We start from the raw sequence: 17,129 nt of genomic DNA, 5'->3' as shown, positions 1-17,129 counted from the left end.
CGAAAAGAACAGTTTCTTAAGAAATAGGGCTTCTATTAAATCATTCTGCAACTTTTCCATGTTTTTGCAGAATCAAAGCCCATAGACTAGCTCTATACAAAGACTCACCTCTTACAAAGACACTGCTCAAGTCGTGATAAATTTTTTCTCAGTCCCCAGTATACAAAGTCTGCATAAGACAGCTGTCACTAGGTAAGATTCTCAAGCAGAACCAGTGTGCTCCTGTAATGATCATTACAACTACTTGCATTTTGCAAAGTCATCCTTTCAAACTTACTTAGTTGTGTTTAAACCCAATTTTACTTCAAGAACTTTCATTAAATGTTCATGTTCTTTATGGGAAATAAATGTCTGGAAAAAAATGAAAACGAAATTGTCAGGTAACTATCTCAGTGAAATTGTATGAAATCAAATCTGCATCCTGCATGTGTACTTCAGTAATCACATCTCATTTTCAAAACCTGGGAAAATTAACTTTTTGGGACTACAACTTTCTGAACTTTCTTTCAGATCAACTTTCAGTCACCATGCTGGTTGAGGATTCTGGAAGTTGTAGCTTCCAAAAATCAATTTCCCAAGCTCTGTACATTTTCTCAAGAGGATATCAGTTATCTAACAGTGCTACCATTTAGGGATTCCTGTACTGCAGGGATGGGAATCTTATAGTCTTCCAAATCTTACTGGACTACAAATCTCCTGTCCTCCAACTACTGGCCATACTGGATGAGATTGCTGGGAGTTGCAGCACAGGAACATCTGGGAGGGCAAAGCTTCCTTCGATCCCTGCACAAAAGGTTATCAAATCTTCTTCTGATTTCAGAGGAAGATATACCTTTAGCTATAAAAAGTGTGTTGAAAACTACCAAAGTAGTATAGTAATAACAACTGGTAATAAAAGGTCCATTAAAATAAAATCCAACAAAATGGAAATCTCAAACAGTCCACCAAGATGAAAAATGTATCTGTGATCATAACTGCTGTCAATAATACAGTATTTATGGAAAAGTTATTTTTTGGACTTCAGCTCCCAGAATCCTTCAGTCAAGGGCCATAGCTGAGGGATTCTTGGGACCTGAAGAGCAAAAGATTCCACTTTTGATTTTATTATAATCTATTATTGCTCCATTATGAGCTATAGCAAACCAAAAAATAAATAAAAATAAAATAAAATAAAATCAAACTTTAAATGTGTGCCTCTACTTCTTTTAGTTTTTCCTCCCTCCCTCTCTGCTTCTGATTCAAATCTTTTCCTCAGTCCTGTAGAAAATGTTGCTAGCAATGATGGGAGTTTAGGAACTGCAAATAATGCAGAACAACTGCATTACTGTACATGATTAAATATGTTTATTTAAATGAGATTTACCTTCACTACCAGGTTCAAAGTCACCGTCACTGTGAATACCAAATAAAAGTAAACAAGTTTCAGCATTCTTGATAGAAGTGTCCCCTTTTTTGTATTCATCTGCAATGAAGAAGATCTATTAATTTTTATGGCATGGCCAGGCAACTTCCAGGAGTGGGAGGGCTCATACTGGACCACCAGAATCTATCAAAAGGTGTGATGAAGAAATACAGTTCTCCAGAAGGAGGGCACCAGAATGCCCTTCAGTACCACAGAACCTAGCAAATGGACAGGGCAGAGTGTTTCTTGCCCTTCTGGAAGGGAAGGACTGTTCATTTTACTGTGCTGCCACCACCTCCAGTTATTGGCAGCACAGTCTTTCAGCCAACGGGAAGGGATACCAAGGGCTTCAAAAATCGTTTTCAGGGGCTGCACAAGACCTGATTACAGCACACCTGTTTTCCAGAGAAACAGCAATACAGAAAACATGCAGTACTACCAAATGATCTGACTGTTTTTACCTGAAGATATTTTGCCAGCAGCGCAGCTGCAACCAGACTTAGCAGTGGAGATACTAATAAAGCTGGGTTTTCAAACTGTAACATGTATCCCAGGAAAAGGGAAAACAGGTAAATTTTATAAACTTCATGTACCTGCAGAGGGTAGAAATAATAAAATTAATGCTTCAAATTTTAAGCAACATAGCTGCAAAAATAATTTATCCTCTCTCATTAAATTTGCTGTTTTTAAAAATTCTTTTTATTTCATTTTAAGCTGATATAACAAACAATAAACATCACATTTCAGCCAAAACAAAACAATGAAGGAGGGGGGAAAGTACAACAAAACAACAACAAAAAATTCTGATGTTGCTTCTCTATATCTAACAGTAGATTCATTATAGCAGAGCCACTGTAGCTGGCTATAGCAGAATTCAAATATAGAGCCATGTTAGTCTGGACCAGTATGCAAAGGGATCTTGTAGCACCTTTAAACTAACTGCAAAGCTTTCCATGGACTAATCCTACTTGATCAGATGCATGTAATGAAGTGTCTAGAGACAGACAGGTATGCTGGTCCCTAGGCACTTCACTCTATGCATCTGATCATACAGACTTAGGGGCTATACAGACAGCCCCTAAGGGGTGGTGGGACGCCGCCCTTTTCCTTGTTGGATCGGCCAGATCTGGCCTTTTTGCATCATGGAAAGGCCACCCCAGCCATGGTGGCTTATCACTACTTTTTCGGCACAGCGCGTGTAAGCGCTGTGCCAAAGCTACAGCATAACACCTCCCAATGTCTGGACGGCATGTGGAGGCCATGCCCCCACTTTACACCATGGCTAGCTCTTTATGCCGGTCTGTTGAGGCCCTTAGTCTACGAAAGTTTATGCTACCAACCTCTTTCTCTCAGTTTCAAAGGTGCTACAAGATCCCTTTGCACACAGTTCATTATACTTTACCAATCCTCTCCTTTTCCTAATCTTATTTCTTCTCTGTATCTCATTCTTGCTATATAGCTATATCTATCTATTTCAAAAAATATCTTGCCACAGGTGAGTGTCTTGATTTGGTGGCTTTATTATTTCTGCAATTGCATTTTCTGTTGTTGACATTATGAATCTTCAAGTAAACTCCCAACTTATGGCAACCCTTTCATAAGGTTTCTTTGTAAGGTTGATTCAGAAGAGATCCAGTGGGTTTCCACTGCTAACCAGGGAACTAAGCCCAGGACTCATAGAGTCCTAATTCAATACTGAGAGCATCACCTCACACTAACTCAAGATATACTACCTAAATATTCTGTACCCAAACCAAAACCATCAGATGAAGCTTTCAGGAAACAAGAAAAAAAACTTGATTTAATTAGTATTCAACTACTGGTAATATATTTCAAATATCAAAATACCTTCTCAGACTGCGTAAGACCTAGGAGATCTAGCAAGAAGAGAGAAATAGCTTGGACAAACAGGAGATAGTGACTGTATTCCCACATCATCATAAAAGTGTATGTTGAAGCACTGACCAACAGGTAGCAAAACCTCTGGTGGGGAAGGGAAGAAAATATAAGGGAGAAAGAAACAATTGCTTTAATTTTCTAATGCTATTTTATCTTTAAACATAAACTCTTGAGTGACTCTGAATTCATTTTTATTATGATAAAACTCTTGGGCTCTGAGTATCAAGAAGAATAAGGCCTTAATATACCAAGAAGGGAAAATATTTACAGCACAATTTTAGGAACTTGTATTGCAATCAGTGTTTTGTTAAGCATGTAGAGCACTGCAGTCTTAATGATAGTTTTACTTAGTTCATTTTAACCAAGCATTTTTGTTGTTATATTATTATTACTAGTTTTAAAAAAGGACAGACACTTGAAGAAAATTGCAAATGAGAAACATACTGAGTATCACAAAACCAAATTCAATTGGAAGAACAAATCATACTGAAACAAAAACAAGTACATGTAGACTTCTAAATATGTTTCCCTCAGAATAAGAAGAGAATAAGAAGGGGCAAGAAGAAAACTATTGGGACAGTACAACACGGACAAGAAACCAGGTACTCAAATCCAAAGGGTTATACAAGAGAGGTCTATACATGCACAAATCCAAGTTGCTAAATGCAGCTCCCAATACCAACAGTAAGTCTGGAATTCCAAGTAAGCTACCCCCTAAATCCAAGAGCTCCTGGCATTGTTTTAAGTCAGCACCCCACTGAAACCCAAATAAATAAAATGCCATGCTGTATATACAAATGTGCTATGCACATTAATGCAGATCTTTTAATCCAAGGGAAGGGACAGTGTCTAATGCAGAGTTCCTGCATGGCAGGGGGTTGGACTGGATGGCCCTTGTGGTCTCTTCCAACTCTACGATTCTATGATTCTAATGTTACAGTAGCAGGAAACATACAAGAGCTTTTGTTGTTCTGCTAGTGCTTGCTCAACTGTTAGCACATATAGTACAAGCATCCAAATGAAGCTGTAATAAAGTCGTGTGACAAAGTGGAAGGAGAGTGCAAAATCTCACAGTGGTTCAAAGATGAAGATAGGATTCCTGCAAATGGCAGAAACTTTATTGGCAAGGAAAATGTGGTTTAAGCATTACAATTTATTATCAAACCTTGATCCTGGTTTATAAATACCACTATAATTACAGTTTCCTCGTTTGATGTTTACAAACCACAGTGTCTTCCTCAAAGCCAGGTAAGGAAGGGGAAGTAGAAGAGGGACAACCAGGTTCATTCCCTGTCCATGGTTTAATGCACTAACTTGTCACATCTCCACATAGCCTATTTATACCATTACATTCCTATTTTCACCTTACCTCAGCAGAAGAATTTAAGTTGTTCTTTAAATAACCTGTTAAAGCTGCAACTTGGCAAGCAAAATATGGCAGGGCCCAATTTTCCCTTAAAGGGACTGAGTAGTCTATCCTTGTTGTGTCAGCCCTAAAAAGGTACAGAAAAACAAAAAAAGATAATGAAGATTATGGCTTTCAAAACAAGAATTTTCTGTTATACATTATATGAACAATTACTCTTAACATGAGCTATGTACAAGTATCAAAGTTTTAAATGACTGGAACCTTTCTTGGAATTCATAGCAAGCTTGGCTATCTAATCCTAAACTCCTTATGACTAGAAATAAGTTCCACTGGAAGCAAGGTCCACATTCTCCAAAACTAATATTTCCATTTCTGTTGTGCCACTTGCACTGCAAAAGGAATGTCCTACAATGTTTAGTCTATAGAACTTTTCACTTTTTTCCAATTTTCGGCAGCCTATAAAAAAACCTACCATACAGATGTAACAAAAAAACACACCCCAATATGGTAGGTCTCAGCTCTAATCCTAATTCACACTATCTATTTACTGTTTCAGTAATTCCAGCCACCCAAATGTACAGCTGTCCTGGAGGTTATCCACAAACAGACCACAGAAATAATATTTTCATAAAGGAAAATAATAGGAACATAGTTGCTTGAATTTGAACCTGAACACCCTGAATCTGGTATTGTCCAACTACAATGCCCTTGATTCTCTACAAGCACCAGACCAAGCCATGCTCAGGTAAGTAGTAACAGAGCAACTGGGACAGGGATAAAAGTAGCAGTTCATCTACTGTTTCCAATCTCACACCACCCAGAGGAGGGGAGGCAGCTTTTTCAACTCACCACTGCCACCAATACTGCAGGCAGGGATTAGCTGGTGTAGTTGAAGATTCAGAGTTACATCACCCTGCTTTAATGCCTACTAATAAGAACACTACCACTACCAGATCTACACTGACAAAACCTTCCAAAGATGCAACTGGAATTTAAGCATAAATGTGCACTGTCTCATCATCCCAAAAACCCTCTGGAGCAGAGAATTTGGGGGTTAGGAATCCACTATAAAGTATGTAAAAAAAATTTTTTTAAAGATTTGCTTTACCTGTTTATAATGAACCAGGCAACTGTCAACATACCAGAAAGCCAAGTCCCACTCATAAGCCAGCTGGTTACAAACAATGCAGTCACATAGATCCCCTGAAGTCCAAAGACTATGCCAATGTAAAAATATACTGGTTCTATAACTTCCTGAAAATGAAAGTTTTTAAAAAATGTATTATAATGATACTAAAAGGTTTGTAAGTAGCCGAGTTGCAATTAGCGCCATTTGAAATTCACGACTCTTCACCACCCCACTTTCTCCATAAATAGTGAAGGCAGCATTATTACAACTGAACAGTTGACTTAATTGCATTTTTTAAAAACAAACCCACCACCACCACCAAAACAACTGAAAACTCAAGCCAGCTATCTTGGTAGATGCAGTTCTTTTAGGAGGAATGCAGAATCATTAGCTCTTTTAGTGTTTTGGCCTTCAGATCCCAGAGGCCTCACCTAGCATGGCCAGTGCTGAGACTATGGAAGTGCTAGTTTCAAACATCTGGAGAGCCAAAAGGTTCCTCATCCAGTTGCCTCTATTTTAAGATCTGCTTGTTTCATATTTTTCTCTCTGTTGCCATAAAGGGGACCAATTCACATAGTCCACAGTACAGAGTGAGTTGCACTTGTATCTGAATACAAGAGGCATTATCATTGCACAGAACCTTGGTTGGTCATACATTTGTCAAACCTCTGGGTACAGTATTAATGCTCCGAAGTAATACTGTTTACAAACCAGTTTTGTATTAGGGAGCAGTTGCCCCTTCCATTTAACACTCGGAACATAAAAAACAAGAGAATAATTTATACTTCACTGCCAGATGCTTGATACAAGATGCTGGCAATCAACTCTGGATACAAAGTCATCTGTCGCACAGCATTCATAGTCTTCATTGAGAGAGTGCTGTTGTCATGGGTAAGTTGGTAAATGCCTGTGAGTGATGGGGAAAGAGGAACAACTGGTATTATTTATGCAGTGTCTCATGACCAACTGAACAAAACGTTTCTAAAATATTTAGCCACAATACCCTTCAAATGCTACTTTTGAAGCTGTACAATATCTTCACTGTACATATCAGGATTTCGAAAATGCTTTCAGAAAATCAGTGACATCATACCCTACAAAAACAAAAAGCCTGCTAGGTGCCATCTTGTTATATTCATGGCAAAGCTTGGAATACTTTGGAATCTTTTTTTTTGGGGGGGGGGGGAAGAGGGGACACTACATCACCCAGAATCTCTAAGTCAACAAGGCCACTGGTCAAACAGACTGGAGAAAAATTCAGAGTTCAAAAAAGCAACATTTCCAAGTTCTGTTTATGTTTATGAAGAACATAAAAAACAATTATGGACTGATTTATTGCAATGGACCTACACTCACTTTTCTGGAAAACATGTGACACAAATAGCAAGTCTCCAATACTTGTTTTCTTACCAAACCTGCACTCATACATTGAATCTGATAATCTATTGCTTCATTAGTGGAATAAAATCCAAAGATCCCCAGTATCCTTTACTATGGCTATTCTGAAATCTAGCATCTTACAACTCATCAGCAGGGCCTATTATATTATGACGCGTTACAGACCACCCAAAACAGGCAGTCTGCCGCTGCCGTCATTTGCAGCGCAAAGGAGCCCCAGCATCCAAACCGCACGGCTCCTCCGCACTGCAAAAACAAGCCCCAAAATGGCGCTTCTTGTTGCGGTGCACTTATGACGTCGTGAGGCGCCAATGGTGCACTTGCGGTGTCATTTGCGCCGTGCGCCGTGCGGACGCAACGCGTCTGCTACGGCAAGATGGCAGTGCCTGTGTGGAATGGGCGCCACCATTTTGTGCGTGCTCTGCGCGTATTAGGGTTAGGGGCATTAGGAAGTGACACCCCTTTCTAACCCTAGTACGCGCGATGCGCGTACTATAGGCTCATGCGGAATGGGTCCCTATGACTATGTCTGCATGTCACGATAATGACAGTCTCAGTTACTGAAATTTGCCTTTTGATGAGTGTTTACATGTTTGTTACCAATCAATCACAATCTAAACCCTAGTTGTATGTTGTTTTATAAATTCTGGCTTGTCACATTATCTGACTCTGCAAACATGCCACATCCCTAGCTTACTTGGTCCCATTCCATGCAATTCAGATTTAAGCACCAACCCGTGGCTTATGGTGATGTGTGAATGCAGACTATGTGCAGTGGTACAATCTAAATAAACAGTGCCACCGGGTGTTTCATTATATTGTTACATCTCACTGATTTCAAAGGGACTTAAAAAATACCTAACTTCCCCAATTGACTTTTTAAAAAAGCTACATTTATATTGCTCTTTTGAGAAAGCTCACAGTGATTCATGTCAAATTCCTAGTAAACTCTCATTCAGGAACTGTTCATGTCCATACCTCTCCTTTGCCTAAGCTAAGCTTTTTAAAAAAATACCATTGGCCTAGTAAGATAGAAATAGTCACAAACAATGAGCAAGGGATAACACAGGTAGGTGAAAACATTCACAATGCAGATGGTGTTGGTAAGAAGATGTGGAAACTTTATTGAACTTTTCCTCAGCTTATTTCCTCTATTTTGTCTGCTCAAAAGTTCTATGTAGTTTGAATGTTTGTCCACTTTTTCTACAGTTCTGAGAAAATTATCGAATTAGGAATCTACCAAGTACTTGTACCTTATTTGATTTCATCTCAGTTACTATTGACTGTGTGCATTCGAAATCTACTTTTCAATCTCCCAGAACCCCACCTCTAGCACAGCCAGTGACTGTGCTGGATGGGAGATTCTGGGACATGTAGTTCAAAAAGGAAACTTTTCTAGGCTTTGGACTATTTGCCTTACCTCTTTTAAAGGAAGGTGCTTTTAACAATTCTTTGTAAAATGAATAATAAATAGCACTATCACCCTGAAATGTGACTTCCCGCTCGAGCTCCTAGAAGAAAGAAAACAGAACAAAATGATGTTTGCTGGAATAAAAAACCAGCTGCCATTCTTTTGGGCCAGCCATATTTATTTAAAAGAATAATGGAGAAAATAATTTCCATCCATGGAAAAGACCTGGATCAACATGGCTTACTATTGTTATTGTTACATGCTCCTTCCTGTAGGCTCTGCTGCCACACTGCAGAAATAAAGCAGTTTGACACCATTTTAACTTCCATGGCTCAATGCTATGGAATTCTGGGATTTGTAGTTTGGTGGGAGAATCAGAGCTCTCTGACAGGGAAGGCTGAATATCTCAAAAAACTTCAAATGCAAGAGTTCCATAGCATTGAGTCACGGCAGTTAAAGTGGTGTCAGACTGCTTTATTTCGGCAGTGTGGCAGCAGCCATAGAAATGCTATCCTCCTACTCCCCAATTGCCAGCAAAACAGACCTCTGTCACTTGATGCAGCTGTTGGCTGTTAAGGTAGGATTGGGGAACGGGTCAGGAGAAAAAATGTAGTTACAGATTCATAACTACATCTGTGATATAAGATCTCAGAATACATTTATTACATTCACATAATAAGTAATTTTTCCCTTTCCTTAAACAACATAGTTAGGATTCCTAGAATACGTTGGTGAGTGTCTATCATCTGATCCTGATCTGCTCAGCCTTAACAAGAGTATGATTTCATGTCCCTTCAGGCCATATCCTGGGACACATTGGCTGCTATAAGAAACAAACAGCCAGCACAATATAGTGTGTGCAACCGTGTTATACTGGGATTTGGGAAATGCAGGATCAACTCTATGCTGAGCTGTGAAACTTACTGGGTGATGGTGGGTCACTGACTTTCCCTCAGCCAGACCTATTTCACAGGGATAGTAGGATAAAATGGGGGGATGGAAAACAGAACGTATCATTCCTTGAATAAAGGCAGAACATAAATGTAGATAATAAAATAACAAGCATTACAGGAGCAGCCAAGTTTGCTTATTTTAGTATAAAAGCAACTAGTTGGATTTCTTTTGCATTGCTTTAAAAATATTTCTATCTTACCGGTCTGCCAGAGAACCAGAATTTGCGCTCATGGTATGTTGAGAGGTACATGGCATACATCATTCCACTTATAACTGCTGCAAGACAGCCAAATAAAAGCTTTGCAAAACGTGGGATTAGGACATCTGTAAATAAATGTAACAAACATCATGTAAAGCCCATTGGAAGCTGTTAATTTTGAGCACAAATTCAAGGGCATACCAATAGTTCTTCTAACCCAATGCTCCTGTCACTAGGTAGTTCTGGTAACCTAGTCAATGAAACCAGCCTAAGATGTACATTTGTCTGAGGTGCCGGATGTGATGGCACCTATTCCACACAGAAAAGACTGCCTGAATTCAAGGTTCAATCTTACTTCAATACCAGTAAAAAGATTATGTCCTCTAACCTTCAGGCTAGTCTGAGTACAGAAAGAACAATGGAGGGACTGACACCATTCACACCTTCAGCCCTTGCCACTTGAGGGGATCATCTCACACACTAAATAATGGTAGGGCTGGCCAAACTGATTCGATGTTTCCAACAGCAAAATGCAATTAGAGGCTGATATGTCAATAGCATTAGGATCGAATAAACAAAGGCACAAAGAAACAAACATCTGTAAAGGCATAATTCCCATTAATAACTTACTACATAATTAAAGAGTAGAGTTTGCTAATATTTTACATGCCTGAACTTCCTGTCATACTCATAGCTGTCTTTCTTTAAATATCTATGTTTAATGAAAACTGCTAGACAGTTTGGTGCATAATGTCACAACCAGCATAGAATTTTTTGCTTTTTGATTTTTAATGGTGAATTTGGTTCTTTAACTCATGCCTGAGGTCACTCGCTTGAATGGGAATCAGGTTCTTTCCGCCTCCTAAACTAAACAAATATTAGAAGGCACAACTACATATTTTGCATGCAAATGTGTGTAATAAAGCCCTAACAAGTTAAGGGTTTGTTTCTGTTTTCAAAATAAAAGGCAGCCATGCGAGGTTATAACTGCTAGATGGGGGAGTTGGCTCAGTTGTTTCAGCCATGTTTGTGCTCATGAGCTGTTTTTCTTCCTCTTGAGTTCTAACTAGTGTTCACATGCAGAATTATGTGTCTGGAACTTTGCAAGGGAAAAAGCTGTTGAAAGAGGAGGAGTGAATTTGGAGCAAGAAAATAGTTTAAAATGTCTTTCCCTCCTTCTCTAACTCTCTAGTAAAACAACCAAACAAAGAAAATGTCCAGGGGCTGTTTTCTATTAAAAGGGGGAAAAGGAAAGTGGCAGGAACTTGTTTCATACAAAACACATCCCATTAGAGCACAATTTAAGCTAGTTTCAAGATGTTTAACTATTTTGGCTTCTAACCAAGGGACCCTGGGAGAATTCCCAGAGTGCTTTGGGGAATGTATAGCAATAACATTGGGCTCAAGCCCTTTTATGTTTCTCACATACACAGTGCCTCTGCAAGCCTGCTGTAGAGAAGCAAGCAATGCAATAACTTCAGAGAACATTTATCTGCAGCAACATTTGGCTTTTTGTTGTTATTGTTTACATAATCCACAGGATATTTAACAACAAAACAACAAAAAAGCATGCACTCTAGTCCAGCAGCCATGCTTTGAAGAGTCAGCCACTAATACAGCTTTGCATTTAAATTACTCATCTGTTCACCATGGGTGAGCAAGAATTTTTTGTAGGTGAACAAATGGGGTCATCAAAGAAGAAGAGAGGAACACACCCCTCCTCTACCAGCCTTCATAGTGGAAATAAATCTTCTCTTTTTTTAATTGCCTAAAAGTGCAGCAGATTGTGGACAGGATCCAACAGTGAACTTCCACAGACGGGACAGCTCAAATGCAGCTCCTGTGCACCTCAAAACTGGTTCTGGAAACCTGGGAAACCTTCTAGAGTCAGATTTAAAGTTGGGTGAAAGACTGCAGTTGGAAGAGCATTCCACTGCAAACACTAGCACAATCTTGGTTTTTGCAATATATTCCCATGTTTCCCATAGAAGAGGAAATTTATTTCCTCTGCTAGTAGCTTCGGCATGCAGGATTCTAGCCTCTTAGCAAGCTAGTAAAATAATGATGAAGCTAGCATTTGGACTATGATTTCGTATAGCATGGTTCGAATCTCTGCTTGGCCATGACAACCCACTGGGCGACTTTGAGCAAGTCACACTCTCTCATCCTCAGAGGATGGCAATGGTAAACCTCTTTGAAAAAAAATCCCAAGAAAACCCTGTGAGCCTTACGGTTTTCAGAAGACAAAAATGACTTGGAAGCACACAACAATAACAGAAGTCACTTAAAGTCAAGAACCAGCCTGGTATGGTGGTATTAATGTTGGACTAGGACTGTGATGTCCTGCCAGGACTGATTAATTTCCCCCTGCATTTTCCTTTGTGTTGGTTCAGGCCTTAGATTATTTTAGTGTAGAAAAGTTCATTGTATTAGTTTGTGGGAGGAGCTGTAGGTTTCCCCTGCATTATTTCTAGGTTTGGTTTGCCCTTTCCCAGCATGCTGTGCTGTAGCTAGAGGTTTTTAGTTGGGGAGCAGACTTTGCTGAGAGCAAGCAGAGAGCTGTCTTTTGGTGGCAAGCAGGCCCAGACAGCCGGAAAGGGCATTTCTTACACCACTTAGCCAAATTAGTTACCACTTAGCCAAATTAGTTACCACTTAGCCAAATTAGTTACCACCTCAGCCGAATTAGTTACCAAATTCAGCTGAATCAGTTACCATCAACAAGAAAATAGAGGAATTTAGGAGCTGAAAGACCCTGCACCAGCTCCATTGAGTAAGGAGAGCAAACTACATCGGACCCAGAAAGATGTCGTCTGGAAGAAAGCTGAACTGTAAAGTATCTTTTGTTTAGAGCTGGGGAGGAGAAAACCTTTTATTTTTGTCCTTTAAATTAAATTTCCCCCTTTTAGACTTTACATTCAGCTTCAGATCCTTTTTTGGGTATCACAGTTTGTTCTCACCAGGGTACTGGCGTTGCACACCCAAACCTGCCACCACCTTTAGTTGGGTGTGTCTTCATAAGGACTATGAAGACCATAGTCCCCCTCTGACTCTGGGTCACTGAGGGCAAGTCACATTCTCTCAGCCTCAGAAGAAGGCAATGGTAAACCCCCTCTGAATAAATCTTGCCAGGAAAACTCAATGATAGGTTTTCCATAGGGTCAGCATAAGTCAGAAATATCTTGAAGGCATACATCTACAAGCCAATTTAGTGGACATACTTACATGATCAAGCTAATAAATAGCATGCTGCAGCTATATGTTTTCTCCAGTGCAAGAACTTTAACACAGTCTAAACAGAAGAATTTGAAAGTAAATTTGTGATACTCTCAAATATCACATATATCTGCAATTTTACTATGGCAGAAGTGACGCATTAGAAGAGAAAAAATTGATACAACTCACATCGTGGAGATCTTTTTGATTTTTTGCTTCCCTCATTGTCTTTTTGGGGCTCTCTCTCTTCAACATTTGTACAGTTTGGAGTCTTTCTTTGCCTCAGATCCACAGCTCCTGACAACATATCCAAATGTTAGTCTTAAACTACAACCCTTTGCAGACTTACTACAGAACTCAAAATGGTTTATTTTGGAGTAGGCATATACAGCTTTCACAGATAAGCAGATTAGTGTTTGAAGTTGCAATGCTATTCATTTCTACTCAAGCCTCATCTACGCTGCAGAAATAATGCAGTTTGACACTGCTTCAACTGCCATGGCTCAATGCTATGGAATCCTGGGATTTATAGTTTGTTGCGGCACCAAAGCACTTTGACAGAGAAGGCTAAATATCTGAAAAACTACAAATCCCAGAAATTCATAGCATTGAACCATGGCAATTAAGGCAGTGTCAAACTGCATTAATTCTGCAGTGCAGATGCACCGCACAATGCAAAGAAACATGCAAAGCCTAATGCAGTGGCATTAATCTTATGGTGGTTGCTCATGTACATTCAATATAATGTCACTGCTACCGTTACATAATTGGGCATCAGAAATCCTTGCCATTCAGCTACATTCTTCTGTGTTAGGTCAAGCTGTCAACTCAGATGGCAAATGATAGGAAGCAGAAGTATGATACAGGACTGTTGTGTACCTGTAAGATAGCCTGCTACCCTCACAGGTGTGATAGACAATGCCCTCAAGTCACTAGGACTGAGGAAAGACTCAGCTGCCAGTCTAGTTGCTTTTTGAACATGGGGATACTTTATTCCAGTCAACAAAGTGTCTTGTGGGATGCAATCGCCCAAAGATCTACAGTGCAATACAGATCGATATGCTCCTCACCCCGCTGTGAACCCAGGAGTGACATTATGGATTCTGAGCTGGTCTATCAGGATGCTTAGGATACCTAAAATAACATTACACTGAAGGTGTAAACATGCACAAAACTAAACAAACCTGATTTCAATCACACAAGGCTGTGCAAAAAGCCCCACAATGGTGTGAAAATGTCATACTTAAAAGTAACTTCTATGTTTTCTTCCAGCAGATTCTGAAACGGACAGAAGGGTGTATAATAAATATGTCCAAGCAGGCAAAGTTGAGGCCATCAGACCTTTCATGATGCTACTTGGTATCTGAATCCTCACTTCTTTCTTCTTGGCTTAGCTTTTTTTCCAGGGAGGGCAAAGTGGGTGGAGTAGTAAAGATGGGAAGCATTGAGAGTCAATGCTTTATAGGTACCAGGGGTGAAATGGCAGACCAGTACTCATTCTTTGCCTGCACTTTTCCAATGCAATTAATGAAATGAATTGGCAAGTATTGTCGTTTCTTTCAGTACGTCCCTCATTTAAGGAGACTGAAGTCTATGAAAGCTCATGCTGCCAACTTCTTTCTTTCAGTGAGTCTCAAAGTTGCTCCAAGATCTCTTTACATACTGATTCCACACGGCTATATCTTTGAATTCTACCTTTATGGACAAGTATTCTCCTATGGTTTTTTTGTGGGTTTTTTGGGCTTTGTGGCTGTGTTCTGGAAGAGTTTATTCCTGACCTTTCGCCACAAATTATGCAGTAGAGTTTGGGGAGCATTTGGGGAAATCGCAGGGGTCAGCACACCCAAAATGCTGGCAAAATGTCAGGAATAAACTCTCCCAGAACATGGCCACATAGCCCAGAAAACCCACAAACCTTTGACTTCACATTCTCCTGTGTTTCCCTATGGGCAAGTATTCCCCAATGATTCTCTGTGGGCAAGCCATGATTTCCCTATGGGCAAGTACTGTCATGTGTTTTAGTGCATTCCCTTAAATGCATCTGAGGAAGTAGCCTGAAGTCTTGGAACCCTCCTGCTGCCAACGTCTTTCTTTCACTGAGCCTCGAAGGTGCTGCAAGACCTCTGTACACTCTAATTAATTCGTGCCATCTTTATCATGCCCCTGACTCCATTCCCAGACGCCTCTGAATGCCCCTCAAGGAGGCCCACATTTCCTTCTAATGCTGAGCTGGGGATCTCTTTCCCTGTAGCTTGAACCCATTGCTTTGGGTCCTGTTCTCTGGAGCAGCAGAAAACAAGCTTGCTCCATCCTGAATATGATGGCACCCCTTCAAATGCTTAAACAGGGCTGTCATATCATATAATAATATATCATGACTCCCATTGTAAAACAGTTAAAGAAGTGCAGCCCCTCTCTTAATCTTCCTCTTCCTCCTCCTCCTCCCCTTTAATCTTCTTGTTTGTGTGGGTCGGGCGGAAGGAAAAGGGAGGCGCACACCACACCTCTCAAGCGCTCACCTTCCTCCATCGCAGCCTGAAGCCTTTCCTGAAGCCTTTTGCCTTCTCCGGCTCAAAGTGGTGGGCTCCGGGGTCCCTCGCTCCTCCTTCCCTGCCTGCCCAAGGCCACCACCCCGAGGGACGCGAGAGGGAGGCGGACTCCCACTTCCTGTTAGCCGGCGCTCTGTATCGATCCAGCAGCATCCCTTCCTTTCATTCAGCCTGAGGCGGAACCTTTTGTGCGGTAGACGAGGGAGCACGCCGGACGCCAATTGCGGACGCACCGAGGCAAAGTTGCCAGTACTGTGTAGCCAACTTCCGCCCTTAAAGCAGCACCTGTGTGTATACAGTATTATGGCCTCCTTTAGACAGAGGTCCAAAGCAGGCTGCAGAGTAATAATAATAATAATAATAATAATAATAATAATAATAATAATAATAATAATAATAATAATAATAATAATAAAAGATTCGAGCCTCATTAAGCAAGCTAGTAAAATAATGATGAAGCTACATTTGGACTATGATTTCGTATAGCATGGTTCGAATCTCTGCTTTGGCCATGACAACCCACTGGGCGACTTTGAGCAAGTCACACTCTCTCACCCTCAGAGGATGGCAATGGTAAACCTCTTGAAAAAAAATCCCAGAAAACCCTGTGAGCTTACGGTTTTCAGAAGACAAAAATGACTTGGAAGCACACAACAATAACAGAAGTCAATTAAAGTCAAGAACCAGCCGGGGTGGTATTAATGTGGACTAGGACTGTGATGTCCTGCAGGACTGATTAATTTTCCCCTGCATTTTCCTTTGTGTTGGTTTCAGGCCTTAGATTATTTAGTGTAGAAAAGTTTCATTGTACTGTATTAGTTTGTGGGAGGAGCGGTAGTTCCCCTGCATTATTTCAGGTTTGGTTTGCCCTTTCCCAGCATGCTGTGCTGTAGCTAGAGGTTTTTAGGTGTGGAGCAGACTTTGCTGAGAGCAAGCAGAGAGCTGGTCTTTTGGTGGCAAGCAGCCCAGACAGCCGGAAAGGGCATCTCTACACCACTTAGCCAAATTAGTTACCACTTAGCCAAATGTTACCACCACCTCACCGAAAGTACCAATTCAGCTGAATCAGTTACCATCAACAGAAAAAGAGGAATTTAGGAGCTGAAAGACCATGCACAGCTCCATTGAGTAAGGAGAGCAAACTACATCGGACCCAGAAAGATGTCGTCGGAAGAAAGCTGAACTGTAAAGTATCTTGTTTAAGAGCTGGAGGAGAGAAAACCTTTATTTTTGTCCTTTAATTAAATTTCCCCCTTTAGACTTACATTCAGCTTCAGATCCTTTTTGGGTATCACTGGCGGGGTACAGACCGCCGCTTTGCAGCGTCTGGCGCCGCCGCCAGAAGGTCCGCGGGGGAGCCGGAGCCTTCAAACGGCCGACTCCCGCGCGACCGAAAAAAGAAGCTCCAAAATGGAGCTTCTTTTGCGTCGCGTTTGCGACGTAGCGGGCGCCAGGGGCCGCGCTCGCAACATCAGCACGGCGCGACGCGTCTGGACGCTGGTGCGTCCGATGCGTAAAGATGGCGCCGGCCATGTAGAAGGGCCGGCGCCATCTGTACGGACGGAGTCCGTACGAGGCCATGGGGCGGCTAAAAGAGACGCCC

The 17,129-nt window shown here is 40.9% G+C and overlaps 1 protein-coding gene across 5 annotated transcripts in view; it reads right to left on the bottom strand.

Moving 5' to 3' along the window:
* The window catches only part of DPY19L4 (dpy-19 like 4), a 28,199-nt gene extending 12,503 nt beyond the window's left edge, over positions 1-15,696 (bottom strand). For 2 of the 5 annotated variants that reach the window (XR_006103582.1, XM_042464016.1), the window contains exons 1-11: positions 15,497-15,696; positions 13,167-13,274; positions 9,762-9,886; positions 8,618-8,708; positions 6,585-6,706; positions 5,779-5,924; positions 4,671-4,794; positions 3,251-3,385; positions 1,864-1,995; positions 1,364-1,462; positions 278-351 (exon numbers count right to left, since the gene is read on the bottom strand). Coding sequence is in view for 4 of the 5 variants with exons in the window: in XM_042464016.1 (XP_042319950.1) it covers positions 278-351; positions 1,364-1,462; positions 1,864-1,995; positions 3,251-3,385; positions 4,671-4,794; positions 5,779-5,924; positions 6,585-6,706; positions 8,618-8,708; positions 9,762-9,886; positions 13,167-13,274; positions 15,497-15,506 (1,166 nt within the window). In the remaining variant the exon portion in view is untranslated. Of the gene's footprint in view, positions 1-277; positions 352-1,363; positions 1,463-1,863; positions 1,996-3,250; positions 3,386-4,670; positions 4,795-5,778; positions 5,925-6,584; positions 6,707-8,617; positions 8,709-9,761; positions 9,887-11,992; positions 12,150-12,986; positions 13,054-13,166; positions 13,275-15,496 lie in introns of those variants that run through there. The other 3 variants (XM_042464018.1, XM_042464017.1, XM_042464020.1) reach the window with 3 other exon arrangements.
* Positions 15,697-17,129: the final 1,433 nt, after the last annotated feature.

The sequence above is a fragment of the Sceloporus undulatus genome, chromosome 4, assembly GCF_019175285.1.
Source record: "Sceloporus undulatus isolate JIND9_A2432 ecotype Alabama chromosome 4, SceUnd_v1.1, whole genome shotgun sequence".
NCBI lineage: Eukaryota > Metazoa > Chordata > Lepidosauria > Squamata > Phrynosomatidae > Sceloporus > Sceloporus undulatus.
Note: the sequence above shows the minus strand (reverse complement) of the source record. Positions and strands in the feature narration are given on the sequence as shown.